This window comes from Rhinatrema bivittatum, chromosome 4, assembly GCF_901001135.1.
Source record: "Rhinatrema bivittatum chromosome 4, aRhiBiv1.1, whole genome shotgun sequence".
Taxonomy (NCBI): domain Eukaryota; kingdom Metazoa; phylum Chordata; class Amphibia; order Gymnophiona; family Rhinatrematidae; genus Rhinatrema; species Rhinatrema bivittatum.
The window spans coordinates 72,069,767-72,090,327 of NC_042618.1; the positions used below are offsets into that span (position 1 = coordinate 72,069,767).

A 20,561-nucleotide genomic window follows, 5' to 3' on the forward strand; every position below is an offset into this window, starting at 1 on the left:
GTGAAATTGAAGTTGCCCGAGCCCCCCTCGGTGAAGTTCTGCTGCTGACAATACTCTGCGACTAGGTGCTGACTCATCGCTGTGCCTTGTGGGGGAAGGTGTGTGCTGTCAAGTGGGACTTGGGTTGGTGTGCCAGTTGGGGGTGAGCTGTTACCGTTCGTGGCTGCCTCGTTGGCTCCTCTGTCTCCCACAAGATGGGGCTACCACAGCTGACCCGGTCCCTCCTTCCTTCCTCCCTCGACTGCCTCTGCATCTCCCCCCCCCCCCCCCCCCGCACTCCCTGATTGGACCAAGTCATACCTTGTCCTGGATCATAAGCCGGGAACCCTGGTTGTGCGCCCTCTTCTATGCTGTGCAGCTTGAAATTGAGATGAACTAAGCTGCCATGTGCTCCCTCACGCTATTGGGCCAATTGTCACTGTATCTGTGTGCTTGGGACTTGTCAAATGGGCCCTGGGTCATTTGTAACACAAAGGTGGAGGCCTGCTTGCTCGGTGGGAGTGGGAGACGACCACATGCACGAAATGTGAAGATAGGACTTAATCTTTGATGAAAAGGTACCGATGAGCGCATGCCTGAAATCCCATTTAAAGAGGAGGATTTGAGCCCACAGCTCCACCAGTGTTTCAGCCAACTATCCCACCAGTCTGCTGATCGTGCACGAAAAAGGCTGCCACAGGACCCACTGCTGCGAGCTAAAATGAAGGCGTGGGCAAGAGGAAGGATGGCACGCCAGACCCTGAATTTAAAGAGTCCGCCCAGTGTCTCCTGGGACAGCTGGCGCTTCCGATGACATCAACCATGCACCGCCAACTCATCGATGCACCGAGAGGAGAAAAGGGCGGTAGGGAGGCTGGAACCATCGCGAGAGAAAACAACCATGGGGGAGGGGGGGGGCTGGTAAGACCCTGCCCGGCACCAGGTTAGTCGCGGGTCTCTGTGCATGGGGTGCGAGCCTGCGCATTTCCGACTGTTTGTTATCCTTCAAATATGTTGTGCTTCATCTTGGGTGAATTTCTTATTCAAAAAGTGGGTAAAAACCCAAACAAATGAATAAATAAAAAAACAGAGCATGAGATGTGACTATGGGGAGAGGGAAGGAAGGAAAGGACCAGGGAAGGGTCTGCAAGGGGAAGAGGACAGGAAGCAAGACACTCAGAAAGGGACTATGGGGGAGGGAAGAAGGGAAGGCAGTTGGGAAGGGCTCATGGGGGAGGTGTGCAGCACTGAGAAAAGGGCCATGGAGGAAGAGCAGGAGTGGAAAAGGAGCACTCAGGTGGGGAAGCACTCAGGATGGGGCCTTGAGGGGGAGGTCCAGGGAAGGGGACACAGGAGGATGAGGACAGAAGGGAAGGCATTAAAGAAGGGACCATGAGTGGTGGGCAAACAGGGCAGGAGGGGAGGGGGGGTCACAGGAGGAAGGGAGGAGGGACAGAACCAGAGAAGGGGCTGCAGGGAGGAAAGAGCAGTAGGGAGAGCACCCAAGAAGGGTCTTGTAGGTGGAAGGAAGCAAGGCAAGAAGGAAGTGGGGGTTGCACCCATGAAAGGGCTACAGAGGGAAGGCAGGAGGGCGAGAACAGTTTATATCAGAAACTGTTGCTTATTTAATATTAAGTTGTATACATTACAATTGATAATTTTTTATTACATTCATCAGTTTTCCATATGGTATTTAACTGCATGTAAAAGTTAAAGAGATGGGTCTGGACAAGTTTTGGAGGTTGAAAAGTACTCTGTGCTCTCGAAAAGGTTGGCAACCCCTACTTTAGTAAATAAGCCCCATAGTTTGAAGAAAGTTGAATGCAGTGGTTTCTTCTTTCCTCTAACCTAATTATTTAACTCAGTTTATAGAAGAACCTCAATTTAAACTTGAAGAGCGACAATACTCTTGCTTAGTTTTTTGCTTCTAGGGAGGGTAATTCTCAAAGTCATTGCCATGACTAAAACAGTGCTTTACTCATTGCCCGCTCCATGTGCGGGTAAAAGTAGGCTCGCAATGGTGCCCACCGTGTGCATTTACCCACAGCAGAGCAGGCGTTCATTGGGGTGGGGTCAGGGCATGGTTCGGAACTGCACACATACTTTTGAATTTTCAAAAGCATGCATGTGTTTTTTTACCTACACAAAATAGCAGCTGCAAATGTGTGCGGTTGGTTTTTCTTAGGCAGTTTTCTAAGAGAAAGTATGTGCAAGCTTTCACTTTGAAAATTAGTGCCTGATCTATGGGTAACACCTACCAGTAGACTTTGCAGATAGGTGGCTAGTCTGAAAATTACACCCCCCCCCCCCTCTACCAAATGCATATTTCATGTAGGTTTTTTTTCTGTTTCTAGTTTAATACTTTCCAGGCAGTCTTAGCCTCCGATGATGCGAATACCTATGCCATTTTGCTCTATCCTGAAGACGGGCTTCAGTTCTTTGGAACTCGGCCGAAAGAATCGTACAATGTGCATCTTGAGCTCCCAGCCCGGGTGGGTTTCAGCAGAGGTGAATCAGAGTATCTGAAGAGAGAAGGACCTTACTACAGCGTAACCAGCACAGAACAGTCAGTAAAAAATCTCTACCAGTGAGTATCGGAAGAATGTGCCCAAGGCTGGCATGCCCCATTTTCGGATTGCAATGCTTTTGAGTGCATGGTTTTTATTAAAAGCAAATGTTTTTTTCATCCTCTTATTTCTGCTATGCTCTTTTGTTTTCCACCTCTCCCAGCTGCTGCTGATCCCTGATCCTCTGCGGCATAGTTTATTCAGAGGATGTTTCTGGGAGGGCTCTTTGTGCTCACTGATAAGTTTCTGAAATAAAAGTCAAACTAACTTTATGACACTACAGTTTTAACTCAGAAAGATGCTGCTAATGCTTTGAAAAAAGAAGTAGAGAAAATATTTTAGAAATTTGTATCTAAAGTTTTGTAATGGGTGTAAGGTTTATTTGGGCGAAGATCCACACATTATCCAGGCTGAAGGTTTCTGGGAAGGGCTTCGAAGCATCGCCAGTCCCGGACCACTACATTATGGGTATGCCTGTTTCCTCTCCCACCACTATTCATAGTGATTTTTCTTCTTCACTTAGTAGTACTAATGAGACACATCAGCATTACTATTGGTTAATTAGCAGGAAGTTCCAAATGTGAATGTAACTTTCAAGCCATCTTCATATTTACAGTTGCAGAACTTTAACTATCCATGGTACATAGTAACATAAAATATAATATCATCTGGTCTGCCCAATTTACTTCCTGTTGTAATGTTTTGTTGACCCCAGTTGATCTCTAGTTTTCCATTCATATATCTGCAGCTAAGGCTCCTCTGTGCTTATCCCAAGTTTCTTTGTATTTTGTTACTGATTTTGCCTCTGCTGCTTCCATTAGGAGGCTGTTCTGTACATCCACCAGGCTTTCTGAGAAGAAATATTTTCTAATGTTACTCCTGAGGCTATCACCTGTGAGACTCTCTTATCCTGACATCATATTCTAGAATTTTCTTTCCGCTAAAGAATGTTTGCTTCTTGTGCACTTGTATCTTTTGAAGTATTTGAATGTCTCTATCATATCCCCTTTCACTCTCCTTTAGTGTTTGTTTCTTGAAGGTGTTGTGCTAAACCTTAATTTTCTTTTTTCATTTAGAACCAGCAACTCTGGAATTCCTGGAGTATGGATCTTTCATATTGGTAGCACCTCCAGACTAGGCAATGTAGTTCCAGCTGAAGTGGGTGTGAAGATCTCTGAGGGGCAATCGGTTTTAACCCTGGGAAGCACTCTCAGCAAGCCAGAACATCATAAAGACCCTGAAAATGAATATACTGATGAGAATGTTGATTATCATGAGTCGTTGTATGATGAGAACGAAGACGACATTGACTATCCGCCAGAGTTGGAACCTGAGGTTCATGCTACATCTGATGTGTCTTTGCCATCAAATATTGGACCTCATATTCATTCAGATTACAATGAACCTAGACATCCTGATACGATACATCATCAGCCTGATTCAGGTTACCAATCTGTGCACCCACATTTGTCAAACATTAATCATCCATCTGGTTCTAAAGCAAGGACACTAGATTTAGACAAAGAGGTATCTGTATCAGAAGTTGAAGTAGAATCCCGCCATCAAACCGATGGTAGAATACTATTGTCATCCAAGACTAGAGAAGGCCCTTTGCATTCAGCAATTGATGATCTCTCCTCTTACAACGAAAATGAAAATGTTCAGCCCTTCCCAGATGGTGGTGCCGTTCCATCAGAAACGGATATTCTTCCAGACTTCCCAGAAGGAGAGGTGGTTCTTCAAAGCTTCCCGTTGCCAGAAAGTGCCCCACCATCTGAAAATGTGAGACGTGTTGTTGGTGTGGAAGACGATATTAATTTTGGCACTAAAGGTAATTGCTTTTAAATTTAAGGATTCAAAGCCAGTGTTGACCTGTATATATTTTAAGTGACACGATAAACGTCTTTCTTCCCCCAACGACCATTTTGACCAGTGTAGAATAAGAGGGAGTGATGGTTTTAATCTTTGTCTTGACAATATTTTTCAAATTTTGTTAACAGTAACGTGGTATGTGGTGAGTGTCTTTAATGTGAATGCTCTTAGGCATTCCACTGCCCTAAGAGTGTTCACATTAAGGGGGTAGTTTTTCAAACAGCCTGTAACATAGTGTGAGTGGTCTTTGTCTTGCCGAAGGACAGAATAGACTTCACTCCGGTGATTCTTCTATAGACTTTTATTAATTACAGGCAAAATTAAACAACTATGATCTTGCTTACCTCAGCAGTGCTGGAAACAAAAATGCAGTAGTCTTCAGACCAGTAGTTTAGCAAAGCTCCTGCTTCCTTCTCCTCGGGTGTGGGGCCCGCTATCCTCCCTGGGGCCTATTTTCTTATCCCTATCTCCAGGATTTCCATGTGGGCTGTCTTATTTATTTATTTATTTATAGACTTTTCTTTGCCGACATTCGTGAGGCACATCATACCGGCTTACATTGAACTGAAAGGAGGAAAATACAATGAACAGAATAACATGTCATAGTTAAACGCAAATGGTGTAAGATATAAGCATCGTAAAAACATTCTGAGATTATATATAATAACATAAAAGAACTAAATAGCTATGGAGGAAAAAGGTAGAAAGAAAGAAAGAGAAACTTTGTACAAACTAAGAAAACTTTATCTTTAACAATGAGAAAGTGGTATAGGGGTTATGAAGTGCAGCAAAGTTCCGGGGGGGGGAGGGTAGGGGCACAGATGGAAAAGGAGAAGAGCAAGGGGGGGAGGGCAGGTAGTGGAGATTCTTAGAAAGGTCCATTTAGAAAGGTCCATTTAGGGTCTTAAGGTGGACCAGGCTAAATGCTCGATCCTGGACTTTTAAGGAAGGTCTACTATGCCCTCCTTTATATAGCCGGCATTGCTTTTTTTTTTTTAAAGAGTGTACTTTTACCTGAATTTTCAAATAGAAACTACCTATGTTATTTCTCTTTTTTATAATTAGCAAGTGCAAAGTCTACTTCTTAAAAGCATCTGGACACTTTGTATTTGCTATTTGTGCAGGGAGGGGTGGAATAGCACTTGTACACTTGAAAATGGAAGGCACACGTGTGTTTCTTCTCCCTCATCCTAAACATGCCAGCAGGAATGCCTCTTTTGCCATGGCTAGAAAGACCACAGGCTATGATGCTCACAATTACTTTGAGCTGTATTTGAGGAGGGTAATTTTCAGTCAAGCTATTTACTTATTTATTTATTTACATTTGTGGGGCTCACAAAGGACTCACAGCAAGTTAAAGCATACAATATAATTAAACGAAAAACAAGTTAATTTACAAGATAATCTTCAAAAAAGACAAAAATTGTAAAACAAAATACTTAGCATAAAATGAAACCCTCTAAAAATCAAATAATCCCGTTGCTGCCTGATAAATCACTATTTCCTAAATCCCACTAAACCAGGCTTCAGTAACCACCTCCATACCACACACCCAGACACTGTCCTCAGGTTTTACCTAACTCAAGACCAAACAGCTATGATTTAACCTGCTTTCTAAACTGATAGCAACATCATTTTATCACCATATTTATATATCAACCTCCTTACAATGATTATGCCCAAGGCGACTTACAACAAAAGAAAATAGTTTCTAAAGAAAACATTGCAATAAAAAAACATTTCCCTGAAACCCTCACCCTCTACAACATTATACCATCCTCCTGGAGTTCTGGTCCCCCTTCCCAGAAGAGTATTCCAGAGTCTAGAGGCAGCCACAAAAAAAGTTCTCTGCCCCTTTTTTCTAATTGGTCATTTTTCAGTCCTGGAACATGGAGCAGGAATGCTTGAGAGGAGCGAAGGGATCGACCTGGAATATATCGAATTAAAGCCTCAAGTCAAATAACCTGGAGCCATCCCATTCGGTCCCTTAAATACCAGAGTCAAGATTTTATACATAATTCGATATTCTATTGGAAGCCAATATAAACTTGATAATAATGGAGGAGACTGGCACCCAAGGCTTCCGGCTCCTTATAATTCTGGCGGCAGTGCTCTGCATAAGCTGCAGCCTATGAAGTATTTTTTTCAATAAGCCCAGATAGAAAGCATTGCAGTAATCTAGCTTACTCTTCACTAAAGCCTGGATTACCGTTGCCAGATTCTTAGCTGATAAGTAAGGATGCGCGTGTCATCTACAAGTGATAAAATGCTGGCTGGCGGATTGCTGACACTTGTGGCTGAAAAGTGAGGTCCTCAACCAGAGATGTGCTCCTAAATTACGAGCCTTACAGATGAATTTTTCAAAAGTTTGCACGCATAAAAATTAGTGCCTGCGTGCATAAAATAACACAGATTCAAATACATTCTGTTTTCAACTCGTGCCCCGTGCACGCTGAAATCAGGGTCTTTGAGTAACTTTGTGCGAATAAGAAAGGGATGTGCCGGGGTGTTCGGGGCGGGGCCAATATTTGCATAAATACATTGTGATTTTTAAAATCTGCCAAAGTGAGGTGTGCGTGCCTTTTACTTGCTTATTTTTACTTCTGCCCCATTTGGCTAATTTCCAGCTTATTTGGCTACTACAGCGCCTTTCCTACTACTTGGACAAATTCTAACGTAGCCGGATAAGCAACTGGCACTTATCCAGCTATATTCTGATTTATGCAGCTAACCAGCAGGAGGCCTACCTAGCCGGATAAGTCTGAAAAGTGCTACTTGTCCGTCTAAACAGTGTTTTTTGGGCTTATCCAGCTACGAGCCACTACTTAGCTAGATAAATCAGCATTTATCCGGGGAAGCCTGAACTTGTGTGGCTTATGGGTTTTACATACGCAAGCATTTGTGCGTGCAAGTGTACTCGTATTTTATAATCTGTGCATACCCTTCTGCACAGGTCATACAATACAGCAGCAACTTTGCACACACCCATATACATGCGTATATGGACTCGCGGGCAGAGCTTTGAAACTTTTCCTCCCTAGGCATCCAACATAATCATAAAGTCAGGATCAGTTCCTAGCTACCCAGCCAAACCACTTTTGTCCTCTTTAGTTTGTTTTTGCATCAAGAAACAACCCTCATGTGGCCTGCTACGGTATTTGATGGGGAAAAAACTATTTGCATAACATCTGAAAAACCATGATAGTGAGCTTCAACCCTTTTCAAAAGATGTCAAAGGTGTGCCATAAAGATATTAAATAGAGCTAGAGATAATATAGACCCTCGCTTACTCCATAATGTAGGATCCAGGGGAGGGGGATTGTCTCATGACCTAAAATCTATTCTATAAAAATGAGCACCATTTCAAAACAGTTGCTCTAAGACCTATTGCTTTTAGACCGGCGAACAGTCCCCTGAGGCAGACTAGATCAAAAGCATCCAAGATGTCTAACGGAATCAAGACTGCAACGTTTCCAGTTTCCATCTCCCTGTATAAGTCACTCACTAAAGAGGTCTCAGCAAAGTTTCTGTACTATAATATTCTCAAAATCCCGTTTGGAATTTATCTAACGCAGAAGCCTGTGTCATAAAATATGTCACCTGAAGAACCACTGTTTTTTTCAATTATTTTACTAAGAAATGGGAGATGTATCACTGGGCAACAATTTTCCGGCAGCAGGGGATCTTACTGAGGCTCTTTGAATAGTGGTTTCACTGCCGCCACTTTCAAGTTTATTGGAATATGCCCCTCCCTCAGTGATAGATTCACAATCAGTTTCAGCCACTGCAAAATCTCTACCTCTGCCTGTTTACAGTACCTGAATGTAATCCACTTCGAAGTGGCTGAAAGGTGGAATATAAATCAAATGAATGAATGAATTATAGTTGCCAGGCAGACATCAAGCGGTGAGCCCGCAGATTTCAGTGATGTTAAAATACTCTTCAAAGAACTCGTATTAACTAAACTGCAGTCAGTCCATGCTGTTCCTGGGTTGCAGCTTGAACACCATTCTCCAGGGCCAACTGTCTAAACCCTGCTAACTCACCTTAAGAGATCTGGCCCCCTTTTTCCCCATCAGATAGCAGAAGCTGCATCAATATGGACTTCCTTGAGGAAAATCATGATCACTGTATTATCAAAGTGAGAAGCAAACTGTACCTGATCGGTGGGAGAAATACTTGGATGAGTATGGAAGCAGGCAATTAATTGTCTGACCATTGCAAATAGTTCTTTCAGTTTATTAAAAGTTTAATCAATTAGCCTATAAATAAATTGGTTGGTTTTGGCTTTCTTAGTGGCCATAGAATAATTAGTTGCTTTAAACCTTTTTTTCAGTGAATCAGATCTTCAATTTCGCCATCTGCACTCTGCTCTCTTTATTCTTGCTTCAACACGTGAAGGGTACTAGTATATCTAAATCATGGTGCAGTCTTCTGCCCATTTCTCCACAACCTGTGTTTCACAGAGCTAGATCTTCTAGACTACCCGTTATTAATCTGCCCCAATGCAACAGTGACTTTGATGCTCAATACACTGTAGACTCCTCTGGGAGAGATCCCAGATAATAATTTAATTCAGACACATTGTGATAATTACAAAAGGGAATTTCTATAGCCTTAATCTTTCCAGCCCCTTGGACTTGCTGTTCAGCTCCAACATACTGATCAGACCAAGGGACTGGAGGTATCCAAATATCATGAACCACCAGTTTCTTATCATTAGTCCAATGGAAAAAAAAAACAGATTCACAACATGGTCTGCTAGATGAGTTAGGGGATTTAACTACCTGTCTAAACTCCATCACTTGCATCACCTCTATAAATACCTGCGCCTTACTCTTTCTAGAATCAATATGGAGTTTAAATATCAACCTAATTACAGTATTAATTCAGGAAAATCCAGAGAGATCTCCTCCAACTGATTCACCCTGTTATTTGGAGTCCCATAAACCACTAAACAGACTAGCTTAAATGGAAATCCATCTGTACTAGCAGATGTTCCAACCCTTCCACTTGCCAATAAGAACACGGAAATATCTGAAATGGTGCTTTGTACATCAAAATAACTCCATGCTCTCGTTTACCATCCCGAGTAATGTGGAAATAAGAAATGTCCTCTGGACATAGCTGGTTCGGTATAACCAAATCTTGCTCTTTTAACCAGTATTGCCTCAGCAATGCCAATACTGAGGTTAACAACCATATATCTGGGTAAATGGCTTTGAAAATTGCCTTCCTCAAATCTAGCAATTTTTAAATAGTGTTTGGTTTCAGCTTTAAATTAAAGTGGCAAAAATGAGCCTGTGGGAATCAGTCACTAATACAGGCGCCCATGTGCTAAGCATTTTACCCACGTATATAAAATGGGAAAAGCCCTCTAGTTATATCATTCCTAAAATTCCTCCTATTATGCATTACAGGTGTCTTTGTGGGACAGTTTTCAAACTGTCTACATTAGGACAAAGACCATGGGTATTTCTTAGCCACAGGATCCGCTTTTTAAAGCAAAAGCATGCATCTGATTTTACTTTGAAACTTGCAGTAGGTACAGAGTACGTGCGGTCGCTTGTTCCTGCTTTTTCTGTGGGTAGAGCTTTGCTTGAAAAGTACAATACCAAAATTAGAAAATACAGTCAACAGGTTACCCCCCTCCCCCGAATGCAGCTAAAGGTACAATGTCTTGTCAAAGGCACACGGGCTTTTTACCACCTTGAGAATGGTCTGTTCTCATGCAACACAAAATACTTTTGAAGTTTGTCCTCCCCACATAGAAAGCCTCAATAGCGATAGGAACATCATTTTCCACACATTTAATGCAGTCTTGAGACATCTGGCCCTGCTGAATGTCATCCTGCCTGAGTCAACTTGTTACCTCAATTTTAAAGATACTGTCTCAGATCGCAGGGCATCCTGGTTGAGTCTTTCATTTGTCAACACATTTTCTAATCTCAGGTACCCAGGTTTTTCTGAAATAATCTAATGAATGATATCAGTTAATAAAAGCAGTTTCCAGTGCCAATACAGAGCAGGAAAACACTGACGTAGAATGCTCGAATGCAGAGATTCCCAGAGCTGTTCTGGAGGACCCCCCAGCCAGGCAGGTTTTCAGGATATCCGCAATGAATATGCATGAGGTAAAATTGGCATGCTCTGGAAGCCCAGTATACGCAAATGTGTCTCATTCATATTCATTGCGGATATCCTGAAAACCTGACTAGCTAGGGGTCCTCCAGCACAGACTTGGGAACCACTGCTAAGTCTAACGCAAAGCAAATGCATTTAAAATGAAGGAGCACTAACCAAGACACCTTGGGATAACTTGGAGGAGGCTGGCTTTTTGCTCTTCATAAAATATCTAGTCTTATTCCACACCCTGATAAATTCACTTCTAGATATTCAGTGGCTTTTGTTTCTGAAAGGGACCTTGTGGGGGGGTTTTGTATCTAGAAATCAATAACTGATGCAGAGACCTATAAGGAGTGGAAAAAGGAGGAACCAGCCTTTAGAATAATACATCTTGGACCACCTGCTGTGTTGCCTGTTCTGTAATAACTTGGAAAAATGTGGTAGAAAACACAAGGAGGGCCCCAGATTGAAAGATTGAGGAGGAATGATAAAATGCGACAAAATACAGTGGAATAATTGTAAACGCAGTTGATTTGTCTGTCTGGTGCATTTGCTTCTGTCTCACAACCAATGCTAAGAAATCTGGGGCCTCTTTCCTAGGTCTGTACGTGGGTCTTTTCTAGACCGTGGTCTTCTCCGAATCACACGCTGCATCCTTTTTGTGCAGTCTTGTGGGGGCCCTTTGCAGGAGGGGTTTATTTCATAAGAAATCTTTTAGTAATGCTGGTGATGAATTGCAAATTACAGAAAAGTGTGCGGCAATGGACATAGTATCCCTCTAGTTGCTAATTTGATAGCATCCTTCAGAATTCCCGTTTGTCTCCGAAGGATTGTGATGTCCGTGCTCTAATTTCCAGCTCATACCTATTAACTGTCAGGCCGATACAGTACAGTGTGCTCTGGCGGAGCACACTGTTAACCTGCGTTTGGACGCGTGTTTTCGACGCGCTAGCTTTAGCCCTTATTTAGTAAAGGGTAATAGCGCATCAAAAACGCGCGGCTAACCCCCCAAACTTAATAGCACCTGCAACATGCAAATGCATGTTGATGGCCCTATTAGTTATTCCCTCGCGATTCAGTAAGTAAAATGTGCAGCCAAGCCGAACATTTTACTTTCAGAAGTTAGCGCCTACCCAAAGGTAGGCGTTAATTTCTGCCGGCACCGGGAAAGTGCACAGAAAAGCAGTAAAAATTGCTTTTCTGTACACCCTCTGACTTAATATCATGGTGATATTAAGTCGGACGTCCCAAAAGTAAAAAATAATTAAAAATTTAAAAAAAAAATTAAAATCAGCCCGCTGTTCGCGGGTTGAAAACCGGACGCTCAATTTTGCCGGTGTCCGGTTTCCGAACCCGTGGCTGTCAGCGGGTTTGAGAACCGATGCCGGCAAAATTGAGCGTCGGCTGTCAAACCCGCTGACAGCCACCTCTCCTGTCCAAAAAGAGGTGCTAGGGATGTGCTAGTGTCCCTAGCGCCTCTTTTTACTGCTAGCCCTCATTTGAATACTAAATCACGCGCACAGGAGAGTGGCCTGTGCACCCGTTGACTTTTACTGTTTCGGCCTGTGTATTAGTTAACAATTCATTTCCATAGACTGAAAATGTAAATCAAAGTGCACATCCGTTTGTGCCATGCCTCGTTTCATTGTACTGGTTTGAGTTGAAAGTTGACAAAATCCAGAAGGAAAGATAGCCTTGAGATCTCATATTAACCAAGTGACTTTTCTTACCAGAAGGACACCTTACAGCAACTACTCATTAATTGTCTTGCCTTCTGGCTCAGTAATCTAGCCGGTTGTTTGACTCCTTTGATTCTCACAATTAGGTCAGATTTTGAGGATCCAGTTTAAATATGGGCACCAGGGTACTTCTCCGGTTTTTCCAAGGCATTTGCATTCCAGTTCTGTATTATGGCCTTTGTGTTCTTATTGGCTAAATAGGAAATAGTCTTTATTTTTTTTATCACTTTCAAAGAAATTGTTTAAAATCTTCTCTTCTGAAGTCACTCTTCCACCAGGTGTACTGTTTCTGTACTTTAGATATATCCTGCTTTTGATGGTGCGGCGTTTGTGATATTGGGATGCACTGTAGCACCCTAATTTATTTAATTGTATTGTGGTGGAAGGAGTTTACACAAACTTCAAGCTCTTATTTCATTTAGGAGCACAATAAAGGTTGTGGAGATCATGAGTTCAAATAAAACCAATCTTTAGACTGAATTATACTATAGATAATGTTGCTGCTTTGACAATTCATTTAGATGTTTGTGCTTGTGATATTTTCATTCATTGTTAACTTTTTGTTTGGGCTATAATGCATACAGATAATCCTGCCAGCAAGGACACCTGTGAGAAAAACCATGGTCAGTGCTCGCAGCACGCCTTTTGCACTGATTACTCCACGGGATTCTGCTGTCACTGTCTGTCAGAGTACTATGGAAATGGTAGATACTGCCTACCAAAAGGTAACTAGGAAAGATGCAATTTTGTGACTCTTAACTCTAGTATGTCAGCCAAGACCGGGTGAATAGCCTTGTCTTTTTCACGAATGGTTTGATTCTGTTTCAATGCTGTGAACACTATGAATAATAAAGTCGTGTTGTCTTCTCAGGAGCACCACACCGAGTCAACGGTAAAGTGAGTGGGAAACTCTCTGTGGGACAAGTGCCAGTACATTTCAGCAACGTTGACCTGCATGCGTACATTGTGCTAAACGATGGGAGAGCCTACACTGCTATTAGTCATATCCCTGAACCAGCTTCCTGGGCTTTACTGCCACTGTCACCTATCGGAGGTCTTTTTGGTTGGCTTTTTGCGTTAGAAAGATCAGGGTATAAGAACGGCTTTAGCATAATCGGTAAGTGAAACTCAGCAGAGACATATGAATATATGATTTGAAATAATCTAATCATCTTCCGTTGCTCCATGTGCTTGCCTTCATTTCACTATGCAGGGCTGATTTTATTAAGAAACTCCAAGTACAAACTTTTATTTTGCAGTTGAATTTATCCTGCGTAATGAAATTTGATGAGCCTAGAAATCCCTGCTCCTGTTTTTAATGGATCTTACTGTTCTTTGTGAAGGATAATGGTGAAACCCTTAGATGAGAATCTTTGTAAGACCAGAAGCATCCTTTTAAGGCCTTTATTTTGTGTGAAAGAGGTCTGCTTCTTCTAAAAAAAAATGTTTGGAAAGCCCTTTGCAAATTTTATTACAAATTTTAAGGACATTGTTAGGGGGCACGTGAGTTTCTGCTGACTTGATCTTTACATTTTGGTGGATTTTTAACCATCACCGAATGTCCCATTAAATCTCCATAGATAATGAGGCGTGTAAACTCCAGTTATTTTGTGGCATATACTGTACTTGCTGGTTTCTTTATCCCCTATAGATAATGATAAATTGACATAAGACCTCATTTGCATGGGAACATCATTCTGCTCCAGTAGACAAATCATTTTTGCAGAACGTAAATGTAATAAATGCTGTCATGGACTATTCCAACCACCTGTTAGGTTTTGTGAATTATTCTGTGTTTTCCCAGATTTGTGGCCCATAGAGTGACTTCATGAGGCCCTTGTAGTTTACAAGTAATAGAGTTGGAGCTATTAGTGAGTATTTTTTCCTTGTTAGGATCCCAAATTGTCCTTTGTGCATTTGGGTATTTCTTAAAACAACATCTGATTAGTGTTGATGTATTTTAAACGAATACTTCGTTCTAATGATTCAGAAGTCGGCAAAATTGAATTGCTTTCTTGAAAGATTTATAGCACTAGGTAACAGAGCGCTGCTCCCTGAAGAGAAGAAAATCTTTTTTTCCCTTCCGTGTTGAAGGCTAGCTGACTTCTAAGCGTTCTGCTTCCCTCGGTGCCCCAGTGAAGCATGCTGGAATTCTGGGAGGGGGCCCGGGAGAGGAAACCTCCACGATGGCGTCTGGAAAGGCTTGCAATAGCAGTGCAGTGCACCTTGGCCTGCACTGCAGCAACATTTCTTTTGAAAGAAACTATTTTCTCCTCCTATGGGTGTGTCTTGCTGTGTTTGGCCTGATGCATCCATATGGAAGCATTCCAGCACAGACCTTACCAGAAAGTGAGGTTGAAGTATCCAGCATCAGTGCATGCATTAATGTAGCTGTATAATGTTAAGACTTTGGAAGGAAGCATATGAAAACTTTTTTGGTAATTATGGATCTCCTTGAGCTACTCTAACAAAGATTTGTTTTTCCAATATTAGGTGCTAAGTTTACTCATAATATTGAAGTCACCTTTTATCCAAGAGAGGAGAAAGTTCATATCACTCAAACAGCTGATGGCCTTGATTCAGAGAATTACTTAAATCTTAAGACCAGCATAGAAGGCCAGGTACCATATATTCCAGAGGATTCTACAGTTAAGGTTTCTCCGTACAATGAGGTATACCACTACTCTAGTTCAGGTATGTCCCAGTAACCCAGTTAATCCATGTTAGGCACCACTTCTAGTCATACATCCATGGTATCAGCTGCCAGCCTTACTCTATCTAAATATTGTGCTGCTAGTAATGATGGTGGCGAGCAGGATATGAATGTTGGTTCATATGTTGCCTATATTATGAGGTTGTGGAAAAGAATGTTGGAGCAGGTTAGTCCCTAAAATAACTGGAGATTTCGATACCTTCCCAGATTTTGTCTACTATATTTGGTCCCAAGGAGGTATAGTCTCACCATACATATGATATAAAAGAGAGTTAATCTGCATGATTTCTGTACATAGATGTACATTAGTCTTCATGAACGAGACCTGGCTTGCCGTCAAAGCTAGTGTACCACATCTCTTTTAAGTTCAGAAATGTATTTTCTTGCTGTGAAAATGACATTGATTCATTATGCAAATAGATTACCTTCTGTCGAATTCTTTCACCTAAGCATTTAGACTTATGTCAGTGAGACGTTGAATTAAAATTAAATTGTGCCACTCTTTTCCTTGTTGTGTACAGTTGTGACCTCTAAAGCTTACAGAGAGTATTCTGTTAGCTCATCCAGTGGTGAAACCCAAAAATTCACCTACCGCCTGCGCCAGAATATTACGTACCAGGATTGCAGCCATGCCCGCAGTGTTCTCCCCGGCTCACAGAAGCTCAGTGTGGATCGGGTTTTTGTGTTGTACAACAAAGATGAGAAGATCCTCAGATACGCCATGACCAACCATATTGGGCCAATGCAAGGTGAGTGCCAGTTTGCTGAAAGCTGCTTTCTGTTTCTTAGTGCAAATTATATCCACAGTTCTTTTCAATATCTTTTTTTATCTCTTCAGCCAAGTTGTGTGACCGTTAGATGTCTGTTTCAGTTGTAAAGTTTCAGAAAAAAATTGGGTTACTGTTACTACTTGTAGACTCTTTAGAAGCATAACAACATAGTAAACAACAGCAGATAAAGAATAAGAAGGCCCATCTAGTCTTCCCAGCAATGATGTTTATGTGCATTTTCCCACATAGAACCCAATTCCCAGTCCCATTGTGTCCTCTTTAGGGTTACAATAATAAAGACGCATCCACAGTGATTTTAAAAAGACTTGTACCCAATAATTAACTTCTCTTTATTTGAATGGAAGAAAAACTAGAAGAGCAGAGACAAGCAAGGACATAGTAAATGTAAGTACAGAGAGGTATGATATGCAAAAGAAAAACTCAGCTATTTTAATTTGCCTCGATATGTGTGAGGTGTAGTTGCAGGGAATCCTCTTCTGGAAACATCCTTAGGATTAGATGAGGTCAATTTACTCAAGGGGTTTTTCAGAGCAAATTTTCAAGTTACTCAATCAAAACTTGAGATTTGAATGTTTCCCCCTGCTGCGCAGCTAAATTTTGTCCAAGTAAAACTCATTACCTGGATAAAAAGAGGCGATGATGGAGGCATTGTGGGAGTGTGGTTAAATTTTAGTCAGTGAGAGCTGATATTCAGCGTTACCCAACTAACAAAGAGATGCATCAAGCCGCGGTTGGGCTCTAACGCGCATTATATATGCCATATTTTGCATCTCCCCACCCAGGTTCCCTCCCTTAATACAACGAAGTTTGCAAGTGATTTGCATGCATGAATAACACAAAAGCATGCAAAGAAAGTCATGCATAGGCAATCCAATGCAAATATTTGATTGCGGCCGACTGAGAAAGTGGACAGCTGCGATAAAATACCTACACCTTTTTGAAAAGCGCTACATGTGAGGTGGGAGCCCCGAAAATCTAATGCATTTCCAGAGGCTCTCGCCTCACATTTAAACAGCTGGCTAAAAAAAAAAAGTCATGGCAAACAGGGAGCTAGAACGGGGTCAATGCTGACCCCCGTCTCAACCCGGGGCTGCCAGTTGAAGTGGCCCTGATACCCCCAAAATGTAAAAAAACTTAAGTATGTAAGTATGTGGTGAAGGCTCCCCCATCCCCTCTCCTCCAAAGACTATCATGGACCTGGCCCCCACCTCAAAGCTTAAAACATAAAAAATAGGGTCTTAGCCCCTTCTGTTCCCAACTCCCCACCTCCCAAGTCAAACATAGTGTCCCAGCCCCAACTGCCCATACTCACTCCTTCCCCTCGCCGCCAGAAGCCAGAAAAAAAATAATTAGGATGCAGGCCCCCACCCTCCTGTCTCCCATCCTCACCCCTTTGAACCTTCAAATGGATCCCATTTTCGGCCCAGGTGCACCCTCTCACCAGGCCTGGTTGGCACCATTTTTCAAAATGGCGCCAACCTGACCTTGTCCCAGCCATGTGACTGGGATAAGGTCCAAGTATCGGACCTCAGCACCGACGCAGGTTCCATTGGAAAGTTTGGGGGAGCAGGAAGGAGTCAGGGAGTGGGGGCCTGCACCCTAATTTTTTTATTTTCTGGCTTCCAGGGGGGGGAGGCTGAGTATAGGCAGGTGGGACGGGGACACCATCTTTGACTTAGGGGAGTGGGAAGGGGGAGACTGTGACCCTATTGTTGACTGGGGAGGTATGGGATGGGCATCCAAAGAGGCCAAGACCATATTTTTTATGTTTTAAGCTTTGGAGGGGACAGGGCCATGATGAGGTGGGGAGGCCGTCGCAATGTGCCTACATGTTTAATTTGTTTACATTTAGAGGTGTCAGGGCCACCTCGACTGATGACCCCCATTCTACCATCCCGTTTGCAGCGACTTTTTTTTTTATCAGGCCAGTGACCCTATAAGCTAATGGCAGTTCCATGATATTGGGGCCGCCATCGCTTTAAAGAGCTGCGCACCATGTTCTTTTGTTCCGCGGTGTTTGCCTACGAGACAAAAGAAAGTGCCATGCAGCTGTGATGCTTTTTTCAGGGAAGGGGTCCCACTATCGCAGCGATACCCCCCCCGCCCCTGTGATAGTGGGACCCTTCCTGTGATAAAACGTGGCTTAGTGCCTCTAGGTCCAAGGTTGGCTGGGTAAGTCTAGTTGGAAGAATACCTATCGTAAAGTTATTCGGATAAACTTCCCACCTACTGGCCTGCTCATATCAAACTCAGGTATAGCAGAACAGTCTTGGAACCCAAATTATATTAATAGGAAGAAACAAGTTAGGGAATTTATTTTTTTCTTCTTATACATTCCTACAAAACCCCATCCTCCTTCATTTCCCTTTGTGTTCTCATTATACATGGCCTCCCTCTTGACCTGCATTGGGTTAGGGAAAGAAGCACTTATCAGTCAAAACCCAGGCTTATTCATGGTCAAGTGTATGCGGATCCCCTATCTCTCTTTCTAAAATAAGAGGGGTAGTGTTGCTGACCTGGCTGGAGACCTGGCCTGATGTTAAAAAGTCTCTTCAACTTTGTAGCCTGTTGCTAAGCAACCAGGCAGCCTCACTGCCAGCCAGTGGTTCAGCTTCTCTCTTCCAGCTGCTGAAAGGAGCTTCCTTCCTTTGCTCTGTGGATTCATATGGTGTAACATTTTCCAACACCTCATGCATCTGTGCCTAGTTATTAAGAAAATAAAACTGTTATATGCTGTTTAGGATATGCCCAGAAAAAACAGTATTTTGAATTGCCTAAGGACTACAGCAGTTGGTGCTTGCTGATTTCTGCTTTCCCCTGCTCAGGAATGCCATGAAACTGAAGGTTTCCCCGCATCTTAGTCCTTGGTTTATAAACAAACCAAACCACTGGGGGGGGGGGGGGGGGGGGCTGAGGACAGCACAGCCATTGAAAAAAAAGGAAAAGGCAGTTTCACGCCTCCCCATCTGCCTTTTTTCTTCCTTTTCAGCTTTTATTTTGTAATGTATGCAATTACGGGCTTTGAAGGAAGGAGACCCTGACAAATCTGCATGCTCAAGTTTCCTCCTTTTGATACGCAGCTTTGCTTTCTTAGATACCCCAGTAGTGTAATATTCCCCATCCTGCCTTAACCGTGAATTATAGAACGTTCTCTGCAGCGCCCAGGCTGGCTCTGTAATTGGCATTGAGCACAGCAGCACAGTTGCCTCTGGGTCTGATGCCGGGGGACCTTCATTGTTTCCCAGACTAGGGAAGTAAGTGCTGTCTATTTTGTCCTTATCAGCAGTTCCTAACAAGCGTCTGTTTACTGACTTTCTGACCACCTTCCTACCTGATTGATTTGAATCTTAAAGCATGTTTACTTTTGCAAGGGGGAGCAATAAATTGGATTTTGCAGCCCTGTGCAAGATACTTTCCAAGCAGATTAAGAAGGTTTTGTGCCAGTGCATGTGTTCGGCGGGACAGAAGAGGTGGCTTGTGGAGAGATGGTACATTGTAAATGCTTTTTTATTTTCCTAACAAAACATTTCCCCCCCCCCCCCCTCCACCCCACACTGACTGAATGAGTAAATTGGTTCCAGATCTTAGGTCAGGAAGTCAAGCAGTTTAAATGTGTGTCAGAAAAGAGTCTTTAAGAGGGAAGCTACTATTCATTGGCCAAATACAATAAGGGAGACAGATAGGGAGCCCTTTGAGAGAATGAACAACAAAAACACATTGCCAGTGTCAGAGCAAATTACATGGTCGTGAAAGTTAAATACAGGCCTTAATCACATTAAGTGTTCAACATCAGCAGCAGGAATGTTGAATGCTGGCCTGAAGTGTGATATCCTGGTCAAGAGGCTTTTGTTAAATATGAGGCTCTGTTCCAGGCACTCTGATCTGGATCCTCCACCCTTGGAATAAAAAAAATATATTCCTTTTACTGACAGAAATATTTACTGATTCCCTATGATTTGTCCATCTGTGTCTGTTCTATATGTAGGGAAGAGTGGGGCAAGTCGTTGGACAGCCAGATGAAATGATATGTCATGTCAAAGTGTATTTCACTAGCCGTTGGTGTTTTCAGTAATCTTAAAGTGGTGAAGATAGATTATGTGCAGATTTGTGGTCTGATTCTTTGCTTATTTGCCTATTAATATTTGTATATATTTCACAAGATGCTTATATTAAAGAGCATATTGGCAGAAATATCACATCCAAAGGAGGCACATTCCATAGTAAGGATCAGTTTTACCGCATGTCCTATGGGGGAAAAAACTAGAACCCAACCTTGTACAGTGAGAAGGCTGTATTGTGAGAACACGTTACAAAGAGAGTGCATATGTGTGCATGTGGGGAGAGGGAAGTCATGGGGGAGCTGATTACAGTTTTGGGGGTCAACTGAGCAGAGTGTGGGACTGAGAGCTCTTTACGGGTAGAGCGGACTGCAGTATATGAGCTTGGAGTTTCTTGCTCGCATGGCGTACATATTAAGATGGAATTTCCTTTCTCTCAGTGGTACAATGTTTTTCACAAATTTTAATTTTTTATGTAATTATATATATTTGCCTTGAGGCTCCTATATTGTGTCTACTTTGTAGACTGTTAACTCTAATGCTGTTATCACAGAACGGTTGCGTATTTTGGATCTGATTTATCATCTGACTAGACATGTTATTTCATATCGTTTAGCTTCTATTGTAGCTTTTGCAAAAAATTTTTCTCTTTTTCCTGATAAGAGATGATGGTGTGATGTAATTTTTTTTTTTTTTTTGGGTCAAGGGTATTTCTA

The 20,561-nt window shown here is 42.4% G+C and overlaps 1 protein-coding gene across 1 annotated transcript in view; it reads left to right on the plus strand.

Annotated features, from left to right (window-relative positions):
- Window positions 1–20,561, plus strand: part of NID2 (nidogen 2) — a 117,240-nt gene that overhangs the window by 23,379 nt on the left and 73,300 nt on the right. The window contains exons 3-8 of the mRNA XM_029598330.1: window positions 2,334–2,566; window positions 3,623–4,377; window positions 12,868–13,008; window positions 13,155–13,400; window positions 14,777–14,977; window positions 15,518–15,745. Coding sequence (XP_029454190.1) covers window positions 2,334–2,566; window positions 3,623–4,377; window positions 12,868–13,008; window positions 13,155–13,400; window positions 14,777–14,977; window positions 15,518–15,745 — 1,804 coding nt within the window. The remainder of the gene's footprint in view (window positions 1–2,333; window positions 2,567–3,622; window positions 4,378–12,867; window positions 13,009–13,154; window positions 13,401–14,776; window positions 14,978–15,517; window positions 15,746–20,561) is intronic.